Source organism: Scyliorhinus torazame, chromosome 4 (genome assembly GCF_047496885.1).
Source record: "Scyliorhinus torazame isolate Kashiwa2021f chromosome 4, sScyTor2.1, whole genome shotgun sequence".
NCBI classification, from domain to species: Eukaryota; Metazoa; Chordata; class Chondrichthyes; order Carcharhiniformes; family Scyliorhinidae; genus Scyliorhinus; species Scyliorhinus torazame.
In genome coordinates, this window is record NC_092710.1 from 108,656,980 (window position 1) to 108,684,840 (window position 27,861).

General features: G+C 49.1%; 1 protein-coding gene across 1 annotated transcript in view; it reads right to left on the reverse strand.

Moving 5' to 3' along the window:
* Positions 1–19,623, reverse strand: part of capn9 (calpain 9) — a 106,659-nt gene extending 87,036 nt beyond the window's left edge. The window contains exons 1-2 of the mRNA XM_072498455.1: positions 19,325–19,623; positions 1,270–1,339 (exon numbers count right to left, since the gene is read on the reverse strand). Coding sequence (XP_072354556.1) covers positions 1,270–1,339; positions 19,325–19,549 — 295 coding nt within the window. The 5' untranslated portion in view covers positions 19,550–19,623. The remainder of the gene's footprint in view (positions 1–1,269; positions 1,340–19,324) is intronic.
* Between the last annotated feature and the right edge of the window lie 8,238 nt (positions 19,624–27,861).

Below are 27,861 nucleotides of genomic sequence, written 5' to 3' on the forward strand. Positions count from 1 at the left end.
GAGTTGGGAGAGAAGTACGGGTTGGCGCAGGGGGAAGGGTTTAGGCAGATGCAGGTTTGGGACTTTGCAAGAAAAGTTTTCCCGACATTTTTGATAGCGCCGGCCTCCTTGTTGCTGGAGGCGGTGCTGTCAGCGGTAATGGAGAGGAGGGTCATGTTGGCGATCTACGGGAAGATCCTGGAGGATAGTAGGGTGTCCATGGATGGGATGGGATTAAGACAAAGTGGGAGGAGGAGCTGGGGGGTGGGGGGGGGGGGGGGTGTGGGGGTTGGGGGCGCTGCAAGAGGGACTGTGGTGTGGGGAGCTGCGGAGGGTGATTGGCTCGGCCTTGTGCGCGAGGCTGGGGCTGATACAGCTGAAAGTCGTACATAGGGCGCACCGCACAAAATCCGAAAGATGAGCCGGCTGTTTGAGGGGGTGGAGGATATCTGTGAGCGATGTGGGAGGGGTCCCATGAACCATGTCAGTATGTTTTGGCCCTGTCCAAAGCTGGAAAGGTTTTGGAGGACGGTGTTCAGTACAATCCTGGGGTCTTGCATGTGGATGTGGAGCTCGGTCCCCTAGAAGCCATATTCGGGATGTCGGACCGGCCCAAGTTGCAGGCGGGAGTGGGGGCAGATGTCTTAGCCTTTGTCTCGCTGATCACTCGTCGGCGGGTCTTGTTGGGGTGGAGGTCAGTTTCTCCACATTGTGCCTCGGCATGTCGTGGGGGACCTGCTGGGGTTCTTGACCCTGGAGAAGGTGAAAATTGAGGCGGGGGGGGGGTTACCGTCGACTGTTGAGGGGTCGGAATTGGGAGGAGGGTCGGGGGTGTTTCTCGGTTTGGGTGGGATTGCTTTTTATATTGTTGGGCTTGTTTTTTTGTATGGTGAAAATGGCGAAAAGCTGTTGAATAAAAACATTTTTTTAAAAAGATACAGGAATACTGGCAATGTGACATCATTCCCAAATGTGTGAGTGCCATGGAAGGTTACAGGGTCACATTGGCCAGCGACTTTGAGAGAGGCGGCAGGACAAGAACAGAATAATAGGGCATTCTTGGGTACCATGCCAATTAGATGCCACCCTACTAAGTACTCCGGATCCAAATGCTCAGATCACAATCTGTGGCGAATTGGAGCCATCTCTACCTCCCCAACCCCCCCCCCCCCCCCCCCCCAACCCGCCCTCGCCCCCGCCCCCCACGGCCTCCAGAGACAACTGCACCCTTAAGTGCAATTTTTTTTTCTAATGTTCCCTTTGTGGAACTCATTCATTAAAATTCCTTACCCAGGTCTCCTTGGCATATATCTGTCCTTGACGCTCCATCAACAATAAATTTTGGGGCATTCGAAATCTCCTGCAAGCAAACCAATCAGTTCATTAGCTTTTTTCAAAGGAGCTATCCAATTCGTCCCCACCCACCCCATATTTTTCTATAGTTAGTTACTGTTCAATCTGCTCCCACTACCCCTTCAGCCCATGCATTCCAGATCATAAAAACTCATTGTTCAAGTAGAAAACAATTCTCCACATCGCCCTTTTGGTTACATACACTTACACTTAATTTACAGAATCGAAACAGGCCATTCAGTCTTTCAGGTTCATGCTAGTGTTTATGAGCTGTACGTTTATCTAACATCCCCTTACATGCACCTTTGCGTTGCACTTCAATCACTCCTTGGGCTGGATGTCTCGCTGAGGGTGGGCTCCCCGCATCGCAGAGTAGATTTCGGCTCCATTTAGCCAGTTTAATTTTTCAGGCAATGGCCCTTTAATTAACCTCATGCAGGACGTCCCTGTGAGGAAGTGCCAACTCAAGGAACTGATGGCCAGCCTTTCTACACACCAGCAGTGGTGGCCACTGCTGGTTCCACAGGTAGGGCAGGTATTCTGCAACGGACCCAGACATTAAGATAAGTCTGAGATCTCTCTGGGATCAGGCGGACAGGTCAAGCAAGGAGGGGGGGGTGGAGGGTATGTTGAACAGGGCCGAGCAGTATGGTGGGCGGGGGAAGGTCTCCAATTGGCACAGGGGCCTCAGGAAGGAGGTACACCCCGTTTTTCACTGACCAGCAGCCCGCAGGGTTAAACCCACTGGGCTACAAGCTGAATGAAGGCCTCTCCTGCTGTCCTGTTATATTGGAGTGGCTCATAATTGAGCATTCATTGGTCACTTAAGGGCAGCAATTGGGTCACGGATGACCGACACCTCCCCCACCATCAATAAAATTGTGGCGGGGCAGAAGTGGGTGGGCCAGTGGCAGGTACGCCATCGGTGATATGGCACCCTAATTTACAGGTCCTGACCGTGGGAGGTCTGTAAAACCCAGCCCCATGTGTTAGCAAGTTCCACAGCTCCCTGGATAAAGGTGTTTCTCCTGAATTTTTATTGGATTTATATTTGTGGCCCCTAGGTTTGGATTTCGAATGAAAACGTTTTCTGCGCATTCAGCCTAGTGAACTCCCTCTAGCTAATTGGGCTCTTGGTTTCTCCTTTCTAAAGAAAAGGGCCTCAGCCTGTTCAATTAATCCTGACAGTTACAATCTCTCAGCTCTGCCATCATCCTCCTAGATCTCTTTCTGTACCTTCTCCAGCGCCTCTTTCTGTTTTATGGAGACCAGAACTGTTCACAGTCCCTCAAGTGTGGTCCAATTAATGTACAAGTTTAACTGTCTTACCCAGTACTTTGTCTGCAACTTTTTATGTTTTGTGCATTCTTTATTGTGTTGATACTTCTTTTTTTATATAAATTTAGAGTACCCAATTATTTTTTTTCCCAATTAAGGGGCAATTTAGCGTGGCCAATCCACCTACACTGCACATCTTTGGATTGTGGGGGTGAAACCCACGCAGACACGGGGAGAATGTGCAAACTCCACACGGACAGTGATCCAGAGCCGGGATCGAACCTGGTACGTCAGCGGCGTTGTCGCGGTGCTAATCACTGCGTCACCCTGCCGCTCCGTGTTGATACTTCTAATGATTTATGAAACTGTAGCCCTTGCTCCTCTACTCCAGTTTTTTTATCAATCACCTTAAGTTTAGATCCTCTGTTCACCAATCCTCCTACCAATGGAAGAACTTACCAAGTTTCTTCTCATGATGTGTCAGCCTTTTCTTTGATGTTGGTACCAAACCCATTTCGCTGCCCTCCCCAAAATATGGTTGCCCGTTTTTCTTTTTCAATTATTTAATTGAATAATGCAGAGTCTGCACGTTCTCCCCGTGTCTGCGTTGGTTTCCTCCGGGTGCTCCGGTTTCCTCCCACAGTCCAAAGACGAGCAGGTTAGGTGGATTGGCCATGATAAATTGCCCTTAGTGACCAAAAAGGTTAGGAGGGGGTTATTGGGTTACAGGGTAGGGTGGAAGTGAGGGCTTAAGTGGGTTGGTGCAGACTCGATGGGCCAAATGTATATTCTATGTTCTATTTATCCAAATCCCCTTTGAACCAGGTCATATTTGGCTTCAATAAGCACCAGAGCGTCCAACATGGCAATCGAATCATGCCTTTGAATGAGCCAACCACTTAGGCCCACTCCCCTGCGTGTTCCCCATAGCTCTGCACCCTGTGTATTCCCCATAGCTCTAGAAACTCTTTCCTTTTCAAATATTTATCCATTTCCCATCAGGAAGGAACCATTGGGTTTGCTTCCACCATCCTTTCAGGCATAGGGTTGCCAATCCTCCAGGATTAGCCTGGAGTCCCCAGGAATTGAAGGTCAATCTCCAGGACTCTGCTGTGCACAGCCTAGGAGATAAATCATTGGGACATTAAAAAGATGTAGGAGCGATTCTCCGTCCCTCCGCACAGGTATAACTGCCAGATTTGCTACTTGAAGCAAGAGAAACATTTCCCTGCATCACGCTCTGCTCCACCTCTGTAACAATAAAGATTCTCCTCCCATAATAGCCTTTTCAGATCTTCCTCATGACCACTTTTCCACTGCCAATAGCAGAATTAACTTGCATTGCCAAACAATCAGAGGGCTCCTTCACCTATCACCCGCTGTGGTCCCAGACTTATATTGGCTCCCGGTTAGTAATGCCACAAATTAAATGTCTTATCCTCGTCTACAGATCCATCTGTGGCCTCACCTCTCTCTATCTTTGTAACTGACCCCAGCCTCTGAGATCTCTGCACTCCTCCAATACTGCCTCTGTCCATCTCAAATTACCTACACTCAACCATTGGTGGCTGTGCCCTCTGCTGCCTGGGACCTGAGTTGTGCAATTTCTTATATAAAACCGCTCCAACTTTCTACTTCACTCCATTAAGACGATTCTTAAAGCCTCCCGTTTAAAGCTTCACTTGACCCCTCTATCCCTGCAAAACGCCACCCCATCTCCAACCTTCCTGTCCTCTCCAAATATGCTGGATGTGTTGTTGACTCCCAAATCTGTACCCATCTTTCCCGGAACGCCATGTTCCTTTGCTGCAGCACCGAAACGACTCCTAGCAAAGTCACAAGTGACATCTGATGTGACTGTGACAAACGTAAACTCAAAATCTTTTCCTGAAATACCTGCAATCTTTGTTATGTTGAGCACACCACCCTCCTCCAAAGCCTCCCCACTGTTGTTCAGCTGAATGCGCCTGTCCTCACCTGATCCATTCTTATTATCTATTTATTTTGCCGTGGAATCACTGGCAATTGCTTCTTTTTTAAATATAAATTTAAAGTGCCCAATTCTTTTTTTTTCCAATTGAGGGCAATTTAGCGTACTGTTATCTCTGGTGTTCGCCTTGAATCCCTCCTATTTCTCATCTACATGCTGCCTCTCAGTGACATCATCCGAAGGCATTGTGTTAGTTTACATTTTCTCTTTGGTGACCCCCAGCTCTACCTCACCACCATCGTGCTCAACCCTCCACGGTCTCTAACTTGTTAAACTGTTTGTCCAGGATAGGATCATTAAAATGTTCCCCCGGTGCGGCAAGGTGGCGCAGTGGTTAGCACTGCTGCCTCACAGCGTGAAGGACCCGGGTTCGATCCCGGTCCCATGAGGAGTTCGCACTTTCTTCCTGTGCCTGTGTGGGTCCCACCCTCACAAATCCAAAAGATGTGCAGCGTAGCTACATTGGCCACGCGAAGGTAGTATGGCGGCGCAGTGGTTCGCATTGCTCCCTACGGCGCTGAGGACCCGGGTTCGATCCTGACCCTATGTCACTGACCGTGTGGTGTTTGCACATTCTCCCTGTGTCTGCATGGGTTTTACCCCCACAACACAAAAAATGCGCAGGGTATATGGATTGGCCTCGCTAAATTGCCCCTTATTTGGAAAAATAATAACTGGGTACTCTAAATTTTAAAAGATATATATATTAAAAAAAACTGGCCACGCTAAATTGCCCCTCAATTGAAAAGAAAATGAATTGGGTACTCCAAATTTAAAAAAAAATCAAAACCTTCCTCCAAATAAATTCTGAGAATACCGAAGCCACTGTCTTCAGTCCGCATCACAAACTCTGTTACATCTCTACCGACTCCAAATCTTTGCCCTGCAAACTGCCTGAGACTAAATCAGACTGCTTACAACCTTGCTGAGGTATTTGACCTCAGATGAGCTTCACATCGTCTGACCTTGTCATTACCTCAACTCATCTGCTGCTGAAGCCCTGATCCGGGCCTCTATCACTTCCAGACCCGACTGTTCCAATGCACTCCTAGTAGGTCTTCCTCGCTCCACCCTCTGTAAACTTCATTCCATCCAAAATTCCGCTGTCTGTCCTCACCTGCACCGAGGCCCATTCACCAATTGCCCCCGTATTCGCAGACCTACACCGGCTCCCAGTTAAGCAAGGCCTCCATTTTTAAATTCTCATCATTTTCTTTTTCATGGCCTTGCCCCTGCCTGTCTCTGCAATCCTCCTCCAGGTCTCCAGCTCTCCCAGGTGTCTGTGATCCTCCAATTCCAGCCTCTTGAGCATCTCTGATTTTAATGGTTCCATCATTGGTGTCCGTGCCTTCAGATGTCAATGCCCAGAGCTCTGGAATTTCCTTCACTATGCCTCTCCATCTCCCTCTCCTCCTTTAAGTCTCTCCATGAAACTTACCTCTTTTGAAACATTTTTGCTTCCCTGCCCTAATACATATTTTTATGGATAAAAGCAAATTACTGCGGATGCTGGAATCTGAAACCAAAAAGAAAATGCTGGAAAATCTCAGCAAGTCTGGCAGCATCTGTAGGGAGAGAAAAGAGCTAATGTTTCAAGTCCAGATGACCCTTTGTCAGCTTTGAGATTTTCCAGCATTTTCTTTTTGGTTACGTATTTTTATGGTTCAGTGGCAAATGTGTTTTATAGTGCTCCCATGAAGCCCCTTGAGACAATTAAAGTGGCTATATAAATGCGATGTATTGTTCCAGATGGATGGCCTTTTAGCTTACATCCAGGTGATATTCCAAACACTAACTATTAGAGAAAGAGAACCGAATTCTACAGCAAATGTTCATATGACACTCAGAACCCAAGGATAAAATTGCTGCTAAACTGGTTCTCAAACAAGCAGGGACGGGCTGGGAAAACTCAGCTGATTCGTCACCAACTCCACCTAGAGAGTAATTCACTACCTGTTTCCATAGCAGCAGGTTGTGCTATTTCTGCATCTTACCTACCCTGCCTCCCCTCCCCGGCAAGGCCCTACACCCTACCACACCCCTGCCACCCACACCCACAGTAAATTTGGCTGGCGCATTATACCTCACAAAGGGAGGCCCATTGCACAATAAGTGGCCTGAATGGGGCATTTGTGAAGCACAATGGGCTTTATTATCTCTTCACTGGCTTGAAACATATGCATTTTATTCACATATCTGAGCAAATATGAAAGATAAAGAAAGAACTTGCATTTCTGTCACCCCTTCCACCATCTCCCAGGACATTCCAAAGCATTTTATAGCCAACACTTTTAGTCGCTGGTGGAGGCAGCCAACTTGAACAAAGCAAGCTTAGACAGAAGTGAAAAATGAAATGAAAATCGCTTATTGTCACATGTAGACTTCAAATGAAGTTACTGTGAAAAGCCCCTAGTCGCCACTTTCCGGCGCCTGTTCGGGGAGGCTGGTACGGGAATCGAACCGTGCTGCTGGCCTGCCTTGGTCTGCTTTAAAAGCCAGCGATTTAGCACTGTGCTTCCACAGTGAGTTATAATCTGCTTTTCAGGGGCTGAAGTGCACTGGTGGCATACGCAGTGGGGGCTGGCTTCCAGTGGTGATCCCCCCCCCCCCCCCCCCCCCCCCGACCTCGGGAGTCCGTGAGCCCTCCCGCCCACCGTTGGGTTAATAGCAGCAGTGGCGGGATGAGTACCCTAAAGTGCGCAATAGATTTCCCACTTAAGGGCCTCAAATGGTTGGGTTGGGGGAGGGGGGGGGGCCTGTCCACAGGCCTTCCCGCCATGGACTAAACTGGGTTTGGGAGGTGGGAAAGCGGCGCTATGCCAGGTTTGAGGACAAAGATCAAAGCTTACCTTCAAGTGCCACACTGAGGAAGTGCTGCACTGTCAGAAGTCCCACTTTTGGATGAGGCCTTATATGCTGCTCGGGTGGATGTAAAAGATCCCCACGGCACTATTTCATAGAAGATCAGGGGAGTTTCCCCCGCCGTCCTGGCCGATATGTATCCCTCAGCCAACATCACACACAAAGAAAACAAGATGGTCTGATCATTGCCGTCTGTGGGACTTTGCTATGACACAAATTGGCGGCTTTACTTCCAACATGACAGCAATGATGACACTTCAAACATACCTCACCAATTGGAAGGTGCTTTGAGAGGTCCAGTGGTTGTGAAAAGCACTTTGTAAATGCAAGTCTTTCTTTCTATTTTGCTGATGTGGAGAGTACGCCTTCAGAGGTCTGTGAGATTTAGGGGGGCTGTGCACCAGGGAAAACTGTAGCACTGTGGCTTCACAGCTCCAGTGTCCCAGATTCGATTCCCGGCTTGGGTCACTGTCTGTGCGGAGTCTGCACGTTCTCCCCGTGTCTGCGTGGGTTTCCTCCGGGTGCTCCGGTTTCCTCCCACAAGTCCCGAAAGACATGCTGTTAGGTGAATTGGGCATTCTGAATTCTCCCTCTGTGTACCCAAACAGGCACTGGAATGTAATGACCAGGGGATTTTCAGAGTAACTTCATTGCAGTGTTAATGTAAGCCTACTTGTGACAATAAAGATTATTATTATAAAGGCAAATTGTTGATGGAGAAGGGTTCCAAATTCAGTGCAAAATGGGATACATGAGTAAAAGGAAAATTGGACCCAGCAACAGGACGTTACATTCTGAAGCATCAATTTTTAAAAAAAACATCCCGGCTACCCCTCCAACAGAAGGGATAACTTGCATTTATTTAGCACCTTTGACAACCTCAAGGCTTCCCAGAGCGCTGTATTGGTCATGGCAACCAATTTGTGCACAGCAAGCTCCCAGAAAAATTAGGAGCTAATAATGATCAGATAATCTGTTTTGGTGATGCTGGTTGAGGGATACATCTTGGCTTGGACACCAGGGAGAACTCCCCTGCTCTTCTGCAACTAGAGCCATGGGCCTCTGCCGGAGCCTCCGTTTAAGAGCTCACCTGGGTTCTGTACCCTCAAACTTTCTGTTTTGGAGGCGAGAGTGCTGCTCACTGAGCCACAACAGATCAAAATGTTCAGAGGCTGTTTAATTAGCTGATCCAGTTCTATAGAATGAAGATTAGGCAAAAACGTCGACTGTACACATTTCCTCCTTTACTCCACCCATCAACCTCAGCTATGGAATGCAGTAATACTGGACCAGTGTACATTCCAGTGATAGCTGACTCACACCCACCACTCATTATGCTGCAAAGACCAAAGCCAGCTTGATACAGGAGCTCTGCCCTTAGTGTTTCAGATTTTACTCTGTGACTGCCTGACTATGGACTAGTCAGGATAATGGGATTCCTATCAGAGAGAGAGAGGTAGAATTGCCAATCGTTCAGGATGGCCCAGAGTCTCCAGGAATCAAAGATTCACCACTGCACCAAAGATGCCCATGGGAAACCTAATGTGAGAGGGGTGGGGTTCTTGATGGAGTGGCCTGGATGGGGGTTGGTGTGGTGGGATCGGTGGGGGGGTTATGAGCAAGGAAGCACCTGCAGCAGCAGAGCTTGGCAGAGGCACCCAGTCTCAAAGGTCCTTGAAGGGAGGCAACCATCCCACCCCCCCAACCCCAGCTTCGCCTGCCCAAGGCCCTAGCAGGGTAACATACCAGACATTTCCACTGCCTCTGAACTCCTCATGTTGTCTCAGTATTGACGTCAGTTGGGATGCAGCTCTTTTGTGGCCACTTAAAATTGGGCCTCCGGCAGGCAGGCTGCCCTGGGCCTCACACGCCCCATGTAAATGTACATAAGCTGTTCACAAGTGGATGGGAAGGAAGTGGGAAGGCCATCCTGGGAATTGTGCAACCTCAAAGCCCAGCCACAAAATTCTGCCAGTGAGTCTGTTACCATTACAATTGACCTCGGAAGCGATCGCCTTGACAGACAATCAAAGACGAAAGCGAGGTGATGGGAGTGTCACAGGGTGAAACCTCCCAAAGAGCAACCAACCAGAATTTACAACTCTTCATCAAGTATGAGGTGCCAGTGTCCTTGAAACAAGAGCTGGGTGCTTGTGACGGTGATTACAATGTAGCTGACAGGAATTTTAACTTAACGCCATCCCCATTCCGTCTGTGTGACAATTGTGTGATAAGACTGCTTTCTCATTTCATTTCCTGTCGCTCGGGGCCGCACGGTAGCACAATGGTTAGTACTGTTGCTTCACAGCAACAGGGACCCAGGTTCGATTCCCGGCTTGGGTCACTGTCTGTGTGGAGTCTGCACATTCTCCCCATGTTTGCGTGGGTTTCCTCCGGGTGCTCCGGTTTCCTCCCACAAGCCCCGAAAGACGTTCTTGTTAAGTGAATTGGACATTCTGATTTCTCCCTCAGTGTACCCGAATAGGCACCGGATTGTAGTAACTAGGGGATTTTCACAGTAATTTCATTGCTGTGTTAATGTAAGCCTACTTGTGACAATAATAAAGATTCATTATTATTTAAACAGAGGCACCAGTTGTAGTAACCACAAAATCAGACACTTGTCTTTCACAAGCTCATGTTACACAATCCAACATGAAAAATCCTTTACAATCCTTTCAATCATTCAGCACGATTCCATTTATAGGATTCTTCAATATTGAGTTTACAATGTATTCCAGACCTCTAGGGAGAAGATGGTGGTGTACTGGTATGTCACTAGACCCGTAATCCAGGTTATTGCTCCAGGGACAGTGGTTCGAACCCCACCATGGCAGCAGCTAGTCTCAGTAAAGGCCACCGTGAAGCCATTGCGGATTATCATTAAAAAACCATCTGGTTCACTAATGTCCTTCAGGGAAGGAAATCTGCCATCCTTACCTGGTCTGGCTTACATGTGACTCCAGACCCACAAATTCTTCGAGATAGGATCTACTCCCATTTGGAAGCAAATGGACGTATTAGTGAGAGGCAGCACGGTTTTGTGAAGGAGAGGTCGTGTCTCACTAACTTGATAGAGTTTTTCGAGGAGGTCACTAAGATAATTGATGCAGGTAGGGCAGTGGATGTTGTCTATATGGACTTCAGTAAGGCCTTTGACAAGGTCCCTCATGGTAGACTAGTACAAAAGGTGAAGTCACACGGGATCAGGGGTGAGCTGGCAAGGTGGATACAGAACTGGCTAGGTCATAGAAGGTAGAGTCTAGCAATGGAAGGATGCTTTTCTAATTGGAGAGCTGTGACCAGTGGTGTTCCACAGGGATCAGTGCTGGGACCTTTGCTGTTTGTAGTATATATAAATGATTTGGAGGAAAATGTAACTGGTCTGATTAGTAAGTTTGCAGACGACACAAAGGTTGGTGGAATTGCGGATAGCGTTGAGGACTGTCAGATGATACAGCAGGATTTAGATTGTTTGGAGACTTGGGCGGAGAGATGGCAGATGGAGTTTAATCCAGACAAATGTGAGGTAATGCATTTTGGAAGGTCTAATGCAGGTAGGGAATATACAGTGAATGGTAGAACCCTCAAGAGTATTGAAAGTCAAAGAGATCTAGGAGTACAGGTCCACAGGTCATTGAAAGGGGCAACACAGGTGGAGAAGGTAGTCAAGAAGGCATACGGCATGCTGGCCTTCATTGGCCGGGGCATTGAGTATAAGATTTGGCAAGTCATGTTGCAGCTGTATAGAACCTTAGTTAGGCCACACTTGGAGTATAGTGTTCAATTCTGGTCGCCACACTACCAGAAGGATGTGGAGGCTTTAGAGAGGGTGCAGAAGAGATTTACCAGAATGTTGCCTGGTATGGAGGGCATTAGCTATGAGGAGCGGTTGAATAAACTCAGTTTGTTCTCACTGGAACGAAGGAGGTTGAGGGGCGACCTGATAGAGGTCTACAAAATTATGAGGGGCATAGACAGAGTGGATAGTCAGAGGCTTTTCCCCGGGGTAGAGGGGTCAATTACTAGGGGGCATAGGTTTAAGGTGAGAGGGGCAAGGTTTAGAGTAGATGTACGAGGCAAGTTTTTTTACACAGAGTGTAGTGGGTGCCTGGAACTCGCTACCAGAGGAGGTGGTGGAAGCAGGGACGATAGTGACATTTAAGGGGCATCGTGACAAATACATGAATAGGATGGGAATAGAGGGATACGGACTCAGGAAGTGTAGAAGAGTGTAGTTTAGTCGGGCAGCATGGTCAGCACGGGCTTGGAGGGCCGAAGGGCCTGTTCCTGTGCTGTACATTTCTTTGTTCTTTGTTGTTCTTTGTTCACAGCAATGTGGTTGACTCTTAATTGCCCTTTGAAGTGACTGAGCAAACCCACTCAACAGATGTCCATCAAAGATTAAAACAGAAACTCCAAACTTCATATTCCAGCCCAATTAGGGCAGACATTGATTTGCTTCAAAAAACATTCGCCAATTCCAACTTTTGATTCTTACATTCCCTGCATGGGAACACTAATTTACGATATATTAAAAGACACATAAAGTGGACTTCCGATCCACCCGTCTCAGAAGAGTCCCCTTTCTTCAGCATCTGTCTCCTGTGACTCCAGTCCCACAACATGTGGTTGACTCTTCACTGCCTTCTCAACTAGCCAAACAAGTTATACAGTTACGGCAATTAGAAATGGGTAGCAGGGGCATCATGGTGGCGCAATGGTTAGCACTGCTGCCTCAGGGTGCTGAGGACCCCCGGTCACTGCCCATGTGGAGTTTGCACATTCTTCCCGTGTCTGTGTGGGTTTCACCCCCACAACCCAAAGATGTGCAGGGTAGGTGGATTGACCACACCAAATTTGCACTTAATTGGAAAAAAAATAATCGGGTACTCTAAATTTATTAAAAAAGAAATAGGTAGCAAACACTGGCCTTGTCAGTGACGCCTACATCCCATGAAAGAATATATTCTTTAAAATACAGTCCACTCTATCGATGCCCTTCATAATTTTATGTGCCCCAAGTAAAACTTCCCTCAGCCTTCTTTATCCAGGGAAAACAATCGCAGGTTTTCCAATTTTTCAATCTTTCCTCATCGCTAAAGTTCCCCTTCTCTGGCTGCAAAAGAATTTGAAATCTAAAGGCCGGTGATGATGATGGAGATTCTGCCAGGGTAGAGGCCTGAGAATAGGTTGAGGATGGGCCTGGAGATGGTGTGAGGCCCACGCCCTCAGACGTCAGCTGCCACTTTCACCAAGGAGTTGGTGAAGTGGAAGCCAGATTGGATACTCTTGAGGAGGGAAACAAAGGCCTGTGGTCCCATGGATAACACTCCTGTCTCCAAGTCAGTAAGTTATGGGTTTGAGTAGATGACCAAGCTGACCATCCCAGGGCAGTACTGAGAAAGACTTGCACTGTGAGAGGTACTGCCATTCCAGTGAAACGCTAAGTCTCACCACCTGCCCTCTCAGATGGGTGTAAAAGGTCCCATCGCACTATTTTGAAGAAGGTCAGGGAGTTCAGCCGGTTTTTAATGTTGGCCAAGGGATTGTTGCAGACATCCAGGGAGAACTGCTCCTTATCATATTGTGTTTTTAAAATAAATTTAGAGTATCCAATTATTTTTTTCCCCAATTAAGGGGCACTTTAGCGTGGCCAATCCACCTACTCTGCACATCTTTTGAATTGTGGGGGTGTTACCCACACAGACACGGGGAGAATGTGCAAACTCCACACGGACAGTGATCCGGGTCCAGGATCGAACCTGGGTTTTTGGAGCCGTGAGGCAGCAGTGCTAACCACTGCGCCGCCCTTCCTTATCATATTGTTGATTGTGAGATCTTGCTGTTCGCAAAATATGTTTCGTACATTGGCTTTAAAGTTACTTTGGGACATCCCGAAGTTGTAATAGGAGTTTTATAAAATGCAATTTTTCTCCGGGCAGGAGATATGGCAGCTTGGAAATTAGCTGCTCGCTGGAATGAATGAGAGTTTTTTAAAATTAGAAGATCAAATACAACCCAATTTTCTACATGTAACCATGTCAACCAATCACATCCCGTGGTTGCCCCCCTCTTCTGATTGGTTACTAGTCCACGGACTGATACGTGTAATGGGAAGATTTGTTCTTATCAGGAGGAGGTGTTGAATAGGCTTGGTTTTTATTTATTTATTTACGGGTATCGCCGGTTGGGCTAGCATTTATTGCCCATTCCTAATTGGTCTTGAGAAGGAGGTGGTGTGATGCCTTTGAACCAATGCAATCCCTGAGGTGCGGGGGCACCCACTGTGCTGCTATGGAGAAAATTCCAGGATTTTGACCCAGTGACAGCGAAGGAACGGTGATATATTTCCAAGTCCGGATGGTGAGTGACTTAGAGGTGTGGTGTTCCCATGTATCTGCTGCCCTTGACCTTCTGGATGGTAGTGGTTGTGGGTTTGGAAGGTGCTGCCTAAGGAGCCTTGGTGAGTTCCTACAGTATATCTTGTAGATGGTGTACATAGCTGCTAATGAGCGTCAGTAGTGGAAGAAGTGAATGTGATGGGATGCCAATCAAGTAGATTGCTTTGTCCTGAATGGTGGCGAGCTTCTTCAGTGTTGTTAGAGCTGCGCTCATCCAAGCAAATGGAGAGTATTCCATCACACTCCTGACTTGTACCTTGTAGATGGTGGACAGGCTTTGAGGAGTCAGGAGGTGAGTTACCCGGTGTAGAATTCCTAGCTTCTGACCTGACCCACTATTTAGATGGTAGTGCAGTTCAGTTTCTTGCCAATGGTAACCCCCGGGTTGTTGATAATGGGGGATTCAATGATGGTAATGCCGTTGAATGTCATGGGGCAATAATTGAATTCTCTATTGTTGGGTCCTTTCTCTTTTGAAAAAAATGGCCGAGGAGGTCAAAATTATGAATGATTTGGAAAGAGTGGATCTCGTTCCTCTTGTTCAGAAGAGCGGAACCAGAGACCATCAATATAAGATAGTCACCAAAAAATCCAATCAGGAATTCAGAAATAACGGCCGGGATTCTCCCCTACCCGGTGGGGCGGGGGAATCCGGCGTAATGGAATGGCGGGAACCACTCCGGCGTCGCGCTGCCCCAAAGGTGCGGAATTCTCCGCACCTTTAGGGGCCAAGCCCTTACCTTGAGGGGCTAGGCCCGCGCCGGAGTGATTTCCGCCCTGCCGGCTGGCGGGAAAGGCCTTTGGTGCCCGGCCAGCCGGCACCTTAAGGACTTCGCCGGGCGACGCATGTGCGGGAGCATCAACGGACGCTCACGGCATCCCCGCGCATGCGCAGTGGAGGGGGTCTCTTCCGCCTCCGCCATAGTGGAGACCATGGCGAAGGCAGAAGAAAAAGAGTGCCCCCACGGCACAGGCACGCCCGCCGATTGGTGGGCCCCAATCGCAGGCCAGGCCACCGTGGGGGCACCCCCCGGGGCCAGATCACCCCGCGCACCCCCCCCCCAGGACCCCGGAGCCCGCCCGCGCCATCTGCTCCCGCTGGTACGGTAGGTGGTTCAATCGACGCCGGCTGGCGAGGGTTGACAGCGGCGGGACTTCAGCCCATCGCGGGCCGGAGAATTGCCGGGGGGAGCCCGCCGACTGGCGCGGTGCGATTCCCGCCCCCGCCGATTCTCTGGTGGCGGAGAATTCGGGACACGGCGGGGGCGGAATTCACGCCAACGCCCGGCGATTCTCCGACCCGGCGGGGGGTCGGAGAATCGCGCCCAACTTCTTTACCCAGAGAGTGGTGAGATTGTGGAACTCACTCACCATAGAGTGTAGATGAGGCAAATATATGGCTACATTAGAGAGAAGGAACAGCAAGAACAGATGTGAATAAGGGATGTGTATTAGGGTGACACAGTGGTTAGCACTGCTGCCTCACGGCGCCAGGGACATGGGTTCAATTCCGGTCTTGAGTGACTGTCTGTGTGGTGTTTGCACTTTCCCCCTATGTCTGCGTGGATTTCCTCCGGATGCTCCGGCTTCCTCACACAGTCCAAAAATATGCAGGTGAGGTGGGGTTACGGGGAGTGGGCCTAGGTAGGGTGCTCTTTCAGAGGGTCGGAGCAGACGTAATGGGCCGAATGGTGTACTTCTGCACTGGTTTAGCTCAGTGGGCTAGACAGCAGGTTTGTGATGCAGAACAAGGCCAGCAGCACGGGTTCAATTCCTGTACCAGCTGAGAATTCTGAATTCTCCCTCCGTGTACCCGAACAGGCGCCGGAATGTGACGATTAGTGGCTTTTCACAGTAACTTCATTGCAGTGTTAATGTAAGCCTCCTTGTGACAATAAAGATTATTATTAAAGATTATGTAGGGATTCTATGTAAATGGGAAAAGAAGGCTCTGCTGATTGGTTTGAATGGAAAAGGCTGGAAGGAGCAGCACGGGCAGCACGGTAGCCTTGTGGATAGCACAATTGCTTCACAGCTCCAGGGTCCCAGGTTCGATTCCGGCTTGGGTCACTGTCTGTGTGGAGTCTGCACGTTCTCCCCGTGTCTGCGTGGGTTTCCTCCGGGTGCTCCGGTTTCCTCCCACAGTCCAAAGATGTGCAGGTTAGGTGGATTGGCTATGATAAAAATTGCCCTTAGTGTCCAAAATTGCCCTTAGTGTTGGGTGGGGTTACTGGGTTATGGGGATAGGGTGGAGGTGTTGACCTTGGGTAGGGTGCTCTTTCCAAGAGCCGGTGCAAACTCGATGGGCCGAATGGCCTCCTTCTGCACTGTAAATTCTATGATAATCTATGAGACTTGTAGCCAGCAAGGGCCGATTGGGTTGAATGACCTGTTTCTGTGCTGCATATTCTATATAGTCTAGTTTACAAACTAGCTGAAAATCCACAAGGGTGAAAGTTTGGGAAGCTGCTGACAAAACCTACAATGTCATTGCTTGTCAAAGCCAAATAATTATGACTCACCCATTTCCAGCTTGCCCAATAGGAATTTCATCAATTAGTGTGGGTGGGGCTGGGGTGGCTGATGTGAGCGCCAAGTAGATTTATTTAATAATTTACAAGGATAAAACCAGAGCTGAGAGTTTTGTGTCAATCGAGAAGCACTTAACAGGCAGGAACTCTTTTCCATCGGAAGGAGGAAGCGGAGATGTGGGGAGGGGGTGGGGGCACCTGATGGCGATCTTTCACATTATGAAGGGATTTGATAGGGTAGATGTAGAGAACATTAAGGGGCCATAAAAATAAGTTGGTCACTAATAAACTCAATAGTCAATTCTGGAGAAACTTCTTTACCTGGAGAGTGGTGAGAATGTGAACCTTGGAGCAGTTGAAACAAATATCAGACGGATTTAAGAGGAAACTCGATGTATGCATGAGGGGAAAAAGGAATGGTAGATATGTTGATAGGGTGAGATGGAATAGGGGGTGAGTGGATGTTCACAAGCACCAGAAATGACCAGTTGGGCTCAATGGACTGTTTTTGAGTGTTTAATTCCACATACTCAATCTAATCAACATATCCAATCTGACCAGCCATATGAATAGCTTCCGAGTGATTATGTAAGGACAGTCCATTTGAATACAAATTTTGAAGAATTTATTTCCCCCCCCACCCCAAGTAGGCAAATCAATATCATTTGAACCATCAACTCGAGAACAGAGCCTCCCTTGCCAGAGGGTGGCCACACCCTACAATCGGCAAGGTGGCACACCTCTGCATTTTTGCTATTGTTAGTGAATGCAAAGTATGTGTGTACTTAATAAATATTATATTTATGATGAGAGTTATTTCCCTAGCCATAGCACAGGATCATTGCAGAAATTGCTTCATAACAAAGCCTGCTTTGGGCAACTCAGTATCGCACAAAGTCAGGGAGAGAAGCTAACCAAGGGGCCGAGACACATAAGCCAAGGAGTGAATGGAACTGTAGTGGTATAAACATCACCATTGATTATTAGTATTGATCTGTTGTTAGGCAGCAGTGGTGCAGTGGTTAGCACTGCTGCCTCACGGCACTGAGGACCCGGGTTTGATCCTGGCCCTGGGTCACTGTCCGTGTGGAGTTTGCACATTCTCCCCGTGTTTGCGTGGGTTTCACCCTCACAATCGAAAAGATGTGCAGGGTAGATGGATTGTCCACACTAAATTGCCCCTTAATTGGAAAAATTAATTGGGTACTCTAAATTTTTTTTTTTTAAAGTATTGATCTGTTTTTTGGACACTAGTCAAGATGAAGGGCATTGATGCAGGGTTAAAGGGAAGGGATCTGTCGATTTGGGAAGGAATTCTGCCATCCTCATCTGGTCTGACCTACAAATGACTTCAGATCCACAGCAATGTGGTTGACTATTAAGTGCCATCTGAAATGACTCAGCAAGCTATTCAGTTGTATCAAACCACTACAAAGTCAATAGCACTGTGGGTTCACCTACACACCCACAGGGATTGCAGCGCTTCAAGAAGGCAGCTCACCACAACCTTCTCAAAGGCAATCAGGGATGGGTAATAAATGCTGGTCTAGCCAGCGACTCTTACATCCTGTAAATTAATTAAAATATAGTGGGGTTGGTGGGGGCTGTGGCTGGAAGAAGGGGAATGATTGAGGAGATTAAAGGGAAAGGGAAGTTGGAAAAGGGAGGAGGATTCAAGCTGGGGTGAAGAGGATAGCAACTCATGGGTAGGGAGAGAAGGGGTCCTCAACAGGGATGTTGGCCCAGAACATAGTTGTTTCAGCAGAGGGCAGTGCTGGAGAAGGGCTTTTACCTGTGGGAAAGGGGAGGAGGGGGAACGGCTGCAAAGGGGCTCGAGACATGAGGGAGACGCCTTGGGATGATTGAGATCGTATTGTTTTTGCACCTTGATTACTTTTCCAACACTGCCTTTTCCTTCTTCACTCATCCATAAGGTCAACTTTCTGTCAGCCTCATTCAGTCGTGGCTCCAGTGCATCTTGTAGATGGTACACACGGCTGCATTGGTGGTGGAGGGGGTAAATGTTGAATGTTGAAAGTGGTGGATGGGGTGCAAATCAAGCAGGCTGTTTTATCCTGGATGGCGTCGAGATTCCTGAATGTTGTTGGAGCTGCAAATATCCAGACAAGCGAAGAGCATTCCATCACATTCCTGACTTGTGCCTTGTAGATGATGGACAAGGTTTGGGGAGTTAGGAGGTGAATTAATCTCTGCCGAATTTCAAATCTCTGACCTGCTCTTGTAGCCACAGTATTTATATGGCCGGTCCAGTCCCGTTTTTGGTCAATGGTAACGCTCAGAATGTCGATGGCTGGGATTCACCATGAATGAAGCCCTTAGCTGTCATGTTCACAGCTCAGTCTCTGTGTACATTGATCTCAGTTCCCATATACATAGTTCTCAGTCACTCACGTACACTGCTGTCAGTTCACATGTACACAACACTCAGTTTTCATATATGTGGCTCACAGTCCCCACATGCATAGTCCTCATGTACACAGCCTTCTGTCCCTGTGTTCACTGCTCTCCAGCCCCATGTACACAACCCTTCATCCCTACATACACAGTCCTCAGTCCCTACGTACACACCTCTCAGTGTCCATGTACACAGCTCTCGGCCCCCGTGTAAACAATTCTCGGTCCCCGTGTTTACAATTCTCGGCCACCGTGTACACAGCTCTCAGTCCCCATGTACACAACTCTCAGTCTCGGCGTACACAGCTCTTGGTCCCCGTGTACACAATTCTTAGTCCCCATGTACATAATTTTCAGTCCCCATGTACATAATTCTCAATTCCATTTACATACTTCTCAGTCCCCATGTACACAATTCTCAGTCCCCATGTACACAATTCTCAGTCCCCATGTACACAATTCTCAGTCCCCATGGACCCAGCTCTCGGTACACACAAAAAAGCAGTACTTACTTTCGGCCGTTTCCACTCAAAGGCAACTGCCGGCTTCTCGCTGTAAAACAGGGAGGATTCTTCCGCTGGGAATTCCGGGTCCTCATATAAAACCCCCCGTTTCAGACACTGGTTTTTCAGCTCCTGATAGGTGAGTTTTCTCGCCTTCACTCCGAGGGTCCCGCGGGCTTTCACCGCTTTCTTTTTCTGGGAGCCCCCACTGGCCGAGATGAACACATAAGACATGTTTGGTAGAACAGGAGCGAGTCCCCGAGCAAGGTGCAGTTCACCTGTCAGTGCGGGAATGTCCTGGCTCTTCCTGCAGCACTCCACCTCTCCTGCCTACAAGGCTGCTCCACCCACTCCTAGTGTCATTGTTCAGCCGGAAACCCACACACCCTCCTCAGCACCTCAACACCTCTCCCACCTCAGGCCAGTCTCCCATCTCCGCTAAACTTAAACAAAAACAGTCCCCACAACTTAAAATCATAATAATAATCGCTTATTGTCACAAGTAGGCTTCAATGAAGTTACTGTGCAAAGCCCCTAGTCGCCACATTCCGGCGCTTGTTCGGGGAGGCTGGTACGGGAATTGGACCCGCGCTGCTGGCCTTGTTCTGCATTACAAGCCAGCTGTTTAGCCCACTGTGCTAAACCAGCCCCTGCTGGTCATCTAACCTTTATCAGTGTGCACCAATTCTCCATGCCACCTCCAGACCTGGCTATAAGACCATAGGACCATTAAACATAGGAGCAGAATTAGGCCACTCGGCCCATCGAGTCTGCTCCGCCTTTCAATCATGGATGATATTTTCTCATCCCCATTCTCCTGCTTTCTCCCCAATTGGCTATTCCTATTGGCTATTCCAATACCCTCCTGCCCTTTCTCCAACCTACCCAGCTTCAACACACGCTCCTGCCCCACTCCTTCCCTTAGGGCATTGGTTTCAGGTAAGGGGCAGGAGGTTTAGGACGGATTTGAGGAAAATCTTTTTCACCCAGAGAGTGGTGGGAATCTGGAACTCACTGCCTGAAAGGGTGGTAGAGGCGGGAACCCTCACAACATTTAAGCAGCATTTAGATGAGAACTTGAAATGCAGTGGCATACAAGGCTACGGACCAATGGGAAAATTAGATTAGAGTAGATAGGTGCTTGATGACCAGCACAGACATGATAGGCCGAAGAGCCTCTTTCAGTGCTGTAATACTCTATGGGCGGGATTCTCCAGTGCCAATCGCGTGTTTCTCGGCGGTGTGCTGTTCGCTGGTGATGGGATTCTATCTTGCCGCCCGTTTCAATGGGATTTCCCATTGTAACTACCGACACCACCGGGACCCCCGCCGCTGTTGGTGAACTGCCGGCAGGAAAAGTAAATTTGAAGGACTGAAGAATTGTGGCCTATGACTCTATGATCCATAGAAAATGCCATCACCCACCCTTACTTACATTGACTCCCAGCCTGACAACACCTCAAACTCAAAATCCTCACCCTTTTCTTTAAAATCCCACCCAAGGACTGGTCCCTCCCCAATCTCTTCAATCCCCTTCAACCCTCTGGATTAACTGAGCTCCACCAACTCTGACCTCTTGAGTCTCCCTGGTCTGCATCACTCCACCATTGGTGGCTATGCCTTCAGCCGCTCCTATCTTAAGATTGGGAAATCATCATTAAAACTCCTCGACCTCTTCACCTTTCTCTCCTCTTTGAAGATTTTAAAACCCCATTGACTACACTTCAGGGTGGCACGGTGGTTAGCACTGCTGCCTTACAGCGCTAGGGACCCGGATTCAATTCCGGCTTCAGGTGGCTGTCTGTGTGGAGTTTGCACTTTTTCTCCGTGTCTGCGTGGGTTTCCTCCGGGTGCTCCAGTTTTCTCCTACAGTTCAAAGACGTGCAGGTTAGGTGGATTGGCCATGTTAAAATTGCCCCTTAGTTTCCAAAAGGTTAGGTGGGGTTATGGACCTAGGTACGGTGCTTTTTTGGAGGGTCAGTGCAGACTCAATGGGCTGAATGACCTCCTTCTGCACTGTAGTGATTCTACGATCATGTGCCCCAATATTTCCGCCAGAGATCGACTGGGCCCACAGGTCGGCCCAGCCGAAACCCAAGGCAGGGGAGCAGCCCAGAGTGATCATAGCCAAGCTGCACAGATACCAGGACTGGGAAAGAGTGCAGCAGAGCGTAGGAGAGGGTGAGGAGAAGATAGAGGGGATACCATCAGAGCGGGCATGGAGGGGATCAGACCGACCCAGGAGGGGGGCCCACCATACGAGTGGGAAAGCTAGCGGTAGAAGGTACAAGTGGGGGGGGGGGGGTGCGGCACATTTCCCGCCAGGGAAAGAGGGCGTCTGGTGAGGGGTGGGGGACACAACTCCAAGGGGGGGGGGAGCAGAGGGGTGAGCAGAAGTGGGGGGGGATGTAGGGAAAGCAGCAAGGGGGGGAAAACAAAACGACAGGGGGGGGGGGAATGAGGGCTCAGGACTGGCTTCAGCAGGCCTCTCTCAGAAACGTGGAACAAGATGGCACCTCAAGGGGCCACTTTGGAAAGTCCACAAACAAAGGGAAACTTCGGAGTGCAGGGGCTCACCCACATGGAGTACACATAGTTGGCGGCCATGTTGGGTGCCCCCTGGACAAAGGGAAACCCCGGAGCGCAGGGGCCCAGCTCATGGTGAGAACGGTGACCGCGACCATTTTGGACGCCCCCTAACCAAGGGAAACCCCGGCGTGTAGGGGCACATCCATAAGGTAAGTATGGTTGATCCTGCAGGAGAGGGTGGGGGAACAAAAAAAAACCCCATCTGGATAGTCACCTGCAACATCAGGGGACTTAACGGCCCAGAGAAAAGGTGCAGAGTTTTCATCTGCCTGAGTAGTATGAAAACTGACATAATCTTCCTCCAATAGAAGTGCATGAGGAAGAAGGACCGACTGCGGGTTAGAAACAGCTGGGTGGGACAGACCTACCATCCTGCTATGGAACAAGAGCAAGGTGGGTAGCCATACTGATAAACAAGAGGATGGTGTTTACTGAGACCAGAATGGTTACGGACCCAGGGGGACAGTGCGTAATGGTCAGCGATGTCCAGGACGGGGCACCGGTAGTTCTGGTGAACGTGTGCGGGCCTAACTGGGACAACATGGAGTTTATAAAGAAGACCTTGGCGGAAATCCCCGACATTGACACGCATCTACTTATCATGGGAAGGGGGGCAGATTATAACTGTGTACAGGGCTCGCGGACTGAAAGGCCGAATCTCAAAACAGGGAGGACCGCTAATATGGCAAAAGAACTCGGTATATTCACGGAGCAGATGGGGCAGTAGACCCATGGAGGCTCACCCACCCAGAGGAGAAGGAGTTCTCCTTCTTCTCCCAGGTAGATAACATCTACACCCAGATTGACTTCTTTGTAGTGGGAAAATCGGTGTTTCCAGGGATAGTAAGAGCGGAATACTCTGCGATCGTGATCTCTGATCACGCTCCACACTATATGGATGTGAGGTTGGAGGCGGGCCATGTCCACCACCCCCCCATGGAGGTTGGACACACCCTACTGGCCGACAAGGCTTTCTGCGAAAAAATATTACAGGCCATAGATGAGAATATCACTAATAACCGGAATGGGGAGGTCTCACCCTCCACGCTCTGGGAGCGGCTGAAGGCTGTGATCAGGGGTGAAATTATGGCTTACAAAGCACAGAGTGGTAGGGAAGAGAGGGTGGCTAGGCAACAGCTAGTTTACTCCATACTGGAGATAGACCGGCGATACTCCGAGGCCCGGACCGTAGAGCTCCTGTGGGAGAGGAAGAAACTACAAATGGACGTTGACCTGCTTCCCACGAGGAAAGCAGTGCACCAACTCTGCCAGACATGGGTGACCCTGTACCAGCATGGAGACAAAGCTAACCGCCTGCCGGCCCACCAGGGAAACAGCACAGATTAGAGACGGCAGGGGCAAAATGGTGGCGGAGCCGGAAAAGGTCAAAGACGCATTCAGGACCTTCTACCGGGGGCTGTACACCTCCCAGCAACCCCCCCCCCCCCCCCCACCCCCCTTCCTCATATGGGGATGAAGCAGTTCCTCGATGGTCTGGACTTGCCAGTTGTGGGGGAAGATAGGACACAGGGGCCTGGGAGCACCGCTAGATCTGGGAGAAGTCTTGGAGAGCATCAACTCCATGCAGGAGAAGACGGCGCCAGGATCTGATGGATTCCTGGCAGACTACTACAAAAGATTTGCGACAGCACTGGCCCCGCACCTGCGGGAAATGTTCACAGACTCGCTGGCGAGGGGCACACTGCCGCCTATATTAGCACAGGCCTCAACCTCGCTGATGCCAAAAAATGACAAAGACCCAACTGGAAGACCCATTTCGCTGCTCAACAGAGACATGAAAATACTGGCCCAAATCATAGCCAGGCGGCTGGAGAATTGCGTTCCAGAAAGGCTTTGTTAAGGGTATACAGCTAACATCGAACATCAGGCCCCTGCTCAACATGATCATGACCCCATCCGGAGAGAAAACGCCTGAGGTGATTGTCTCCCTGGACGCAGAAAAGGCTTTCGACAGAGTCGAATGGAAGTACCTCATGGAGGTACTGGAGCAGTTTGGGCTTGGAACAGGGTCCATCGCCTGGGTAAAGCTCCTATACAACACTCCCATGGCGAGCGTACGACAAACACCACCAGCTCCAAGTACTTCCAGCTGCACAGAGGCACAAGGCAGGGATGCCCGTTATCCCCGCTGCTGTTTGCCCTAGCAATCGAACCACTAGCGATCACGCTCAGACCGGCAAAGAATTATAAGGGGATCTGGAGACATGAAAGTGAGCACATAGTCTTGCTCTATACAGGTGACCTGCTCCTCTACATTTCGGACCCACAAAGCAGCATGGAGAGAATCATGGTGCTCTTGAAAAAATTTGGAACCTTCTCGGGTTACAAACTCAACCTGAGCAAATGTGAGATCAACCCGGTGGGGGGACAGAGCTGGAGGGGTTGCCGTTTAAGCAGGCCCAAACCAAATTCCGCTACCTGGTGATCCAAATCGCTCATGACTGGACAGGGATCCACAAGTGGAACCTGACCAGCCTGACGGAGGAAATTAAAAAGGAGCTAGGAGCTGTAGAGGTGAGACACACACCCACTCTCCCTGGCAGGGAGGGTGTAGACAATCAAGATGAACGTACTTCCCAGGTTCCCCTTCCTGTTCAGATCCGTACCGATCTGTATCCCCAAGGCCTTTTTCAACTCAGTGGAAAAATTGTTCATGGCGTTTGTGTGGGGGAGGGGGGAAAGGACCCAAGGAGCCCCAAAACAGTCCTGCAAAGAACGAGAAGCACGGGGGGCCCAGCCCTCCCAAACCTGCAATATTATCACTAGGCAGCAACAGCAGAAAAAGTGAAGGGCTGAATAAAGGAACCAGAGGTCGAGTGGGTAAGAATGGAGGAGGACTCCCGCACGGGAACATCCCTCCAGGCCCTGGCTACGGCAGTGCTCCCATCTCCTCTGAATAGACACTCAATGAGCCCAGTGTTGATGGCTACACTCCAGTTGAGGAATCAACTACGACAACATTCGATCTCACCGAGATGTCCATTAAGGCCCCGATGAGCAACAATCACAGGTTCACGCCAGCCAAAATGGACGCCACCTTCAAGAGATGGAGACAGGTCGGGGGGACATTGACCGTCAGGGACTTCTACACAGACAACAGACTGACAACACTAGAGGAACTGACAGAGAAGTTCCAACTGACCGGGTGAAACAAATTAAGAAACATGCGAGTTAAAAACTGCCCACGTCAGAAAACAAAGACATACCCGCGGCCGCCGTAACAATTGCTATTTGAGGATCTATTGGACGCGGACAACCTAGGGAGGGAAACCTGCAGGGACCTGTATGGGCGACTACTGGTGACGAAGTGATATAAAATAGTTACTTTAGAGATATTAGTTAATGTAATGTAGAGGTAGGCCAGTCTAATTCTGGTGAGTTCACAGACAAAGGATTTCAGACCGCATGGAAAAGCAGGAAGAGGTGTGTCCACCAAAGCAGGAGAAAAGGATGCTGAGTAATAGGGGCCAGAGGAAGGGATTGGAAGTGAGCCAATCAGAATAGATCAAACAGGTCAGGAGGGATATAGGATGACCTATGGGCGTCGAGTATGTGAAACTTGATACCATTTGAATTGATTTGCAGAGATTCCTTTGTCTCTTTGTTCATTCGCTTTCCTGGATGTAGGAGACTGGACGTGTCCTATGTTTCTGTGAAAGGAATCAAGCTTGCAAGCTAAATAAAGCAACTAATGCTGTACCTGCAAATCCATCTCGACTTTTATTGAGGCCAGACTGACGGGTAAAGAAACTTGGGATTCAACACTGGGAAATGCACACTTACCACCGGACAAGACAAGAGAAAAATGGAAGGAAGACCTAGTGTTTGAAATTGGGTTGAACTCGGAGCGAAGCACTGCACAGGGTCACCTTCACCTCCACTTGCGCGAAGCTAAGCCTAATGCTGCTGAAGGTGGTACACAGAGCACACTTTTATTTTAAAATTTAGAGAACCCAATTACTTTTTTTCCAATTAAGGGGCAATTTAGCGTGGCCAATCCACCTAACGTGCGCATCTTTGGGTTGTGGGGCTGAAACCCACACAGACACGGGGAGAATGTGCAAACTCCATATGGACAGTGACCCAGGGCCGGGATCGAATACACAGAGCACACTTAACCAGAACTCAAATGAATAGGTTCTTCCCAGAGGTGGAGAACAAATGTGAACGGTGACAGGGAGGCCGGGCCAACCATGTGCACATGTTCTGGTCATGCCCCAGGCTTGTCAGGTTGTGGACAGCCTTCTTCGAGGTGATGTCCCAGGTTGTGGTGTTGAGGGTGGAGCCATACCCGAAAGTGGCAGTCTTCGGGGTATCAGCCAGAACTCTTTATGGGGAGAAGGGCCGACACCCTTGCCTTTGCTCCCTAATTGCATGCCGGAGAATCCTGCTCGGCTGGCGGTCAGCAGCGCCACCCACAGCTGCAGACTGGCTGTCCGACCTATCGGAATCTCTCCAGATGGAGAAAATCTAATTCACCATCCGGGGGTCGGAAGAGGAGCCATTCACCCGACTGTTCCAAGACACATTTGTAGCCAACAGCCAATAAGGGGGGCGCACAGAAGAACCACAGACACAAGCAAAAAGTTTGGGGAGGGGAGGAGGAGGGTGGTGGTGGTGGGGGGCGGGGGGGGGGGGGGGGGGGGGGTTGGAAGGAGGGAGGCAACAAAGAGACGCAGAACCCAACCATACCTAACACGAAACAGCATACGTAACACCACACTACCCCAACAGGTACAGGTTAGATGATCCAACATACAAAGAAGACACGGCACTTAGCAAGTGAGGGGGATCAGGAAGAAAGAGGGAGTTGGGATTTGGAGGCCACGCCAAAACTAGACACTGGTAGAGACATATGAATTGTAACTGATGTATATAGTGTATGGTAAACAATGTATATAGTTTCTGTGTATGTGCACTGGCATCGTTGTTTTGTATAAAAAGATAAACCCAATAAAAACATTTATTAAAAAATGTCACTATCCGAGGGTCAGAGGAAATCACAACCGGGGGGTGGGGTTGGAGGGGAAAGGGAAAGCACCACACACATGTAAATAGAAGACAGCTACCCACTGTATAATAAGTGACCCAATAAAGGATCCGAAAACAATACGGGAGGGGGGTCAATACCAACAGAAATGTCTGGTATATTGCACCCAATTCACATATCCTTGTTGAATGTACAGTATATAAAATGTAAAAACATTTTTGAAAAGATATTCTGTTGTAGGTCAATAGTACACAAATGCCTTAAGTGTTCACATGAATCTGCTTTCCTCCACTACTTTCAGCAGAGGTGTCGGGCAGATTTTAATACGTGGGTTAGTGCCTCTGGTCCGGGAAACAAGAAATTCTCATGTAAATGGAATGGGCGAGTACGCTATTATCTCACAACGCAGCTTCAAGGGAATCCTGTACATCCAGGAATGATTCAGAAACAGGGTATGGTAGGGAGGGCCTTTACCCACCTCACAGCATGTGGTGCGTTGGGAAACAAAAACTAGTTAAACTGGGCCGGCAGAACCACTTGTTGTGGCCCCTCAGAATTGGGAGTGCCTGGTAATGTGTGAAACCTGAACTCTCTGCTGCTGTTACTGTGAAACTGCTCTGACCTGTACACCCCGAAACTAGTTATTCACTTCATTCCTTTCTCTCCACTGGTATATCTGGTGGAACACCCAATGATACAGATGTGAAGGAGCTGACTTTGCTCTGCGCAGTATCTCTAGTTAATGCATTTGGAGGTTTTTCTTCACAGTTAAGCGTGATGAAGTTGCATTTTTTATTAAATTTAGAGTACCCAATTTGTGTTCTTCCAATTAATCATAGAATTTACAGTGCAGAAGGAGGCCATTCGGCCCATCGATTCTGCACCAGCTCTTGGAAAGAGCACCCTACCCAAGGCCAACACCTCCACCCTATCCCCATAACCCAGT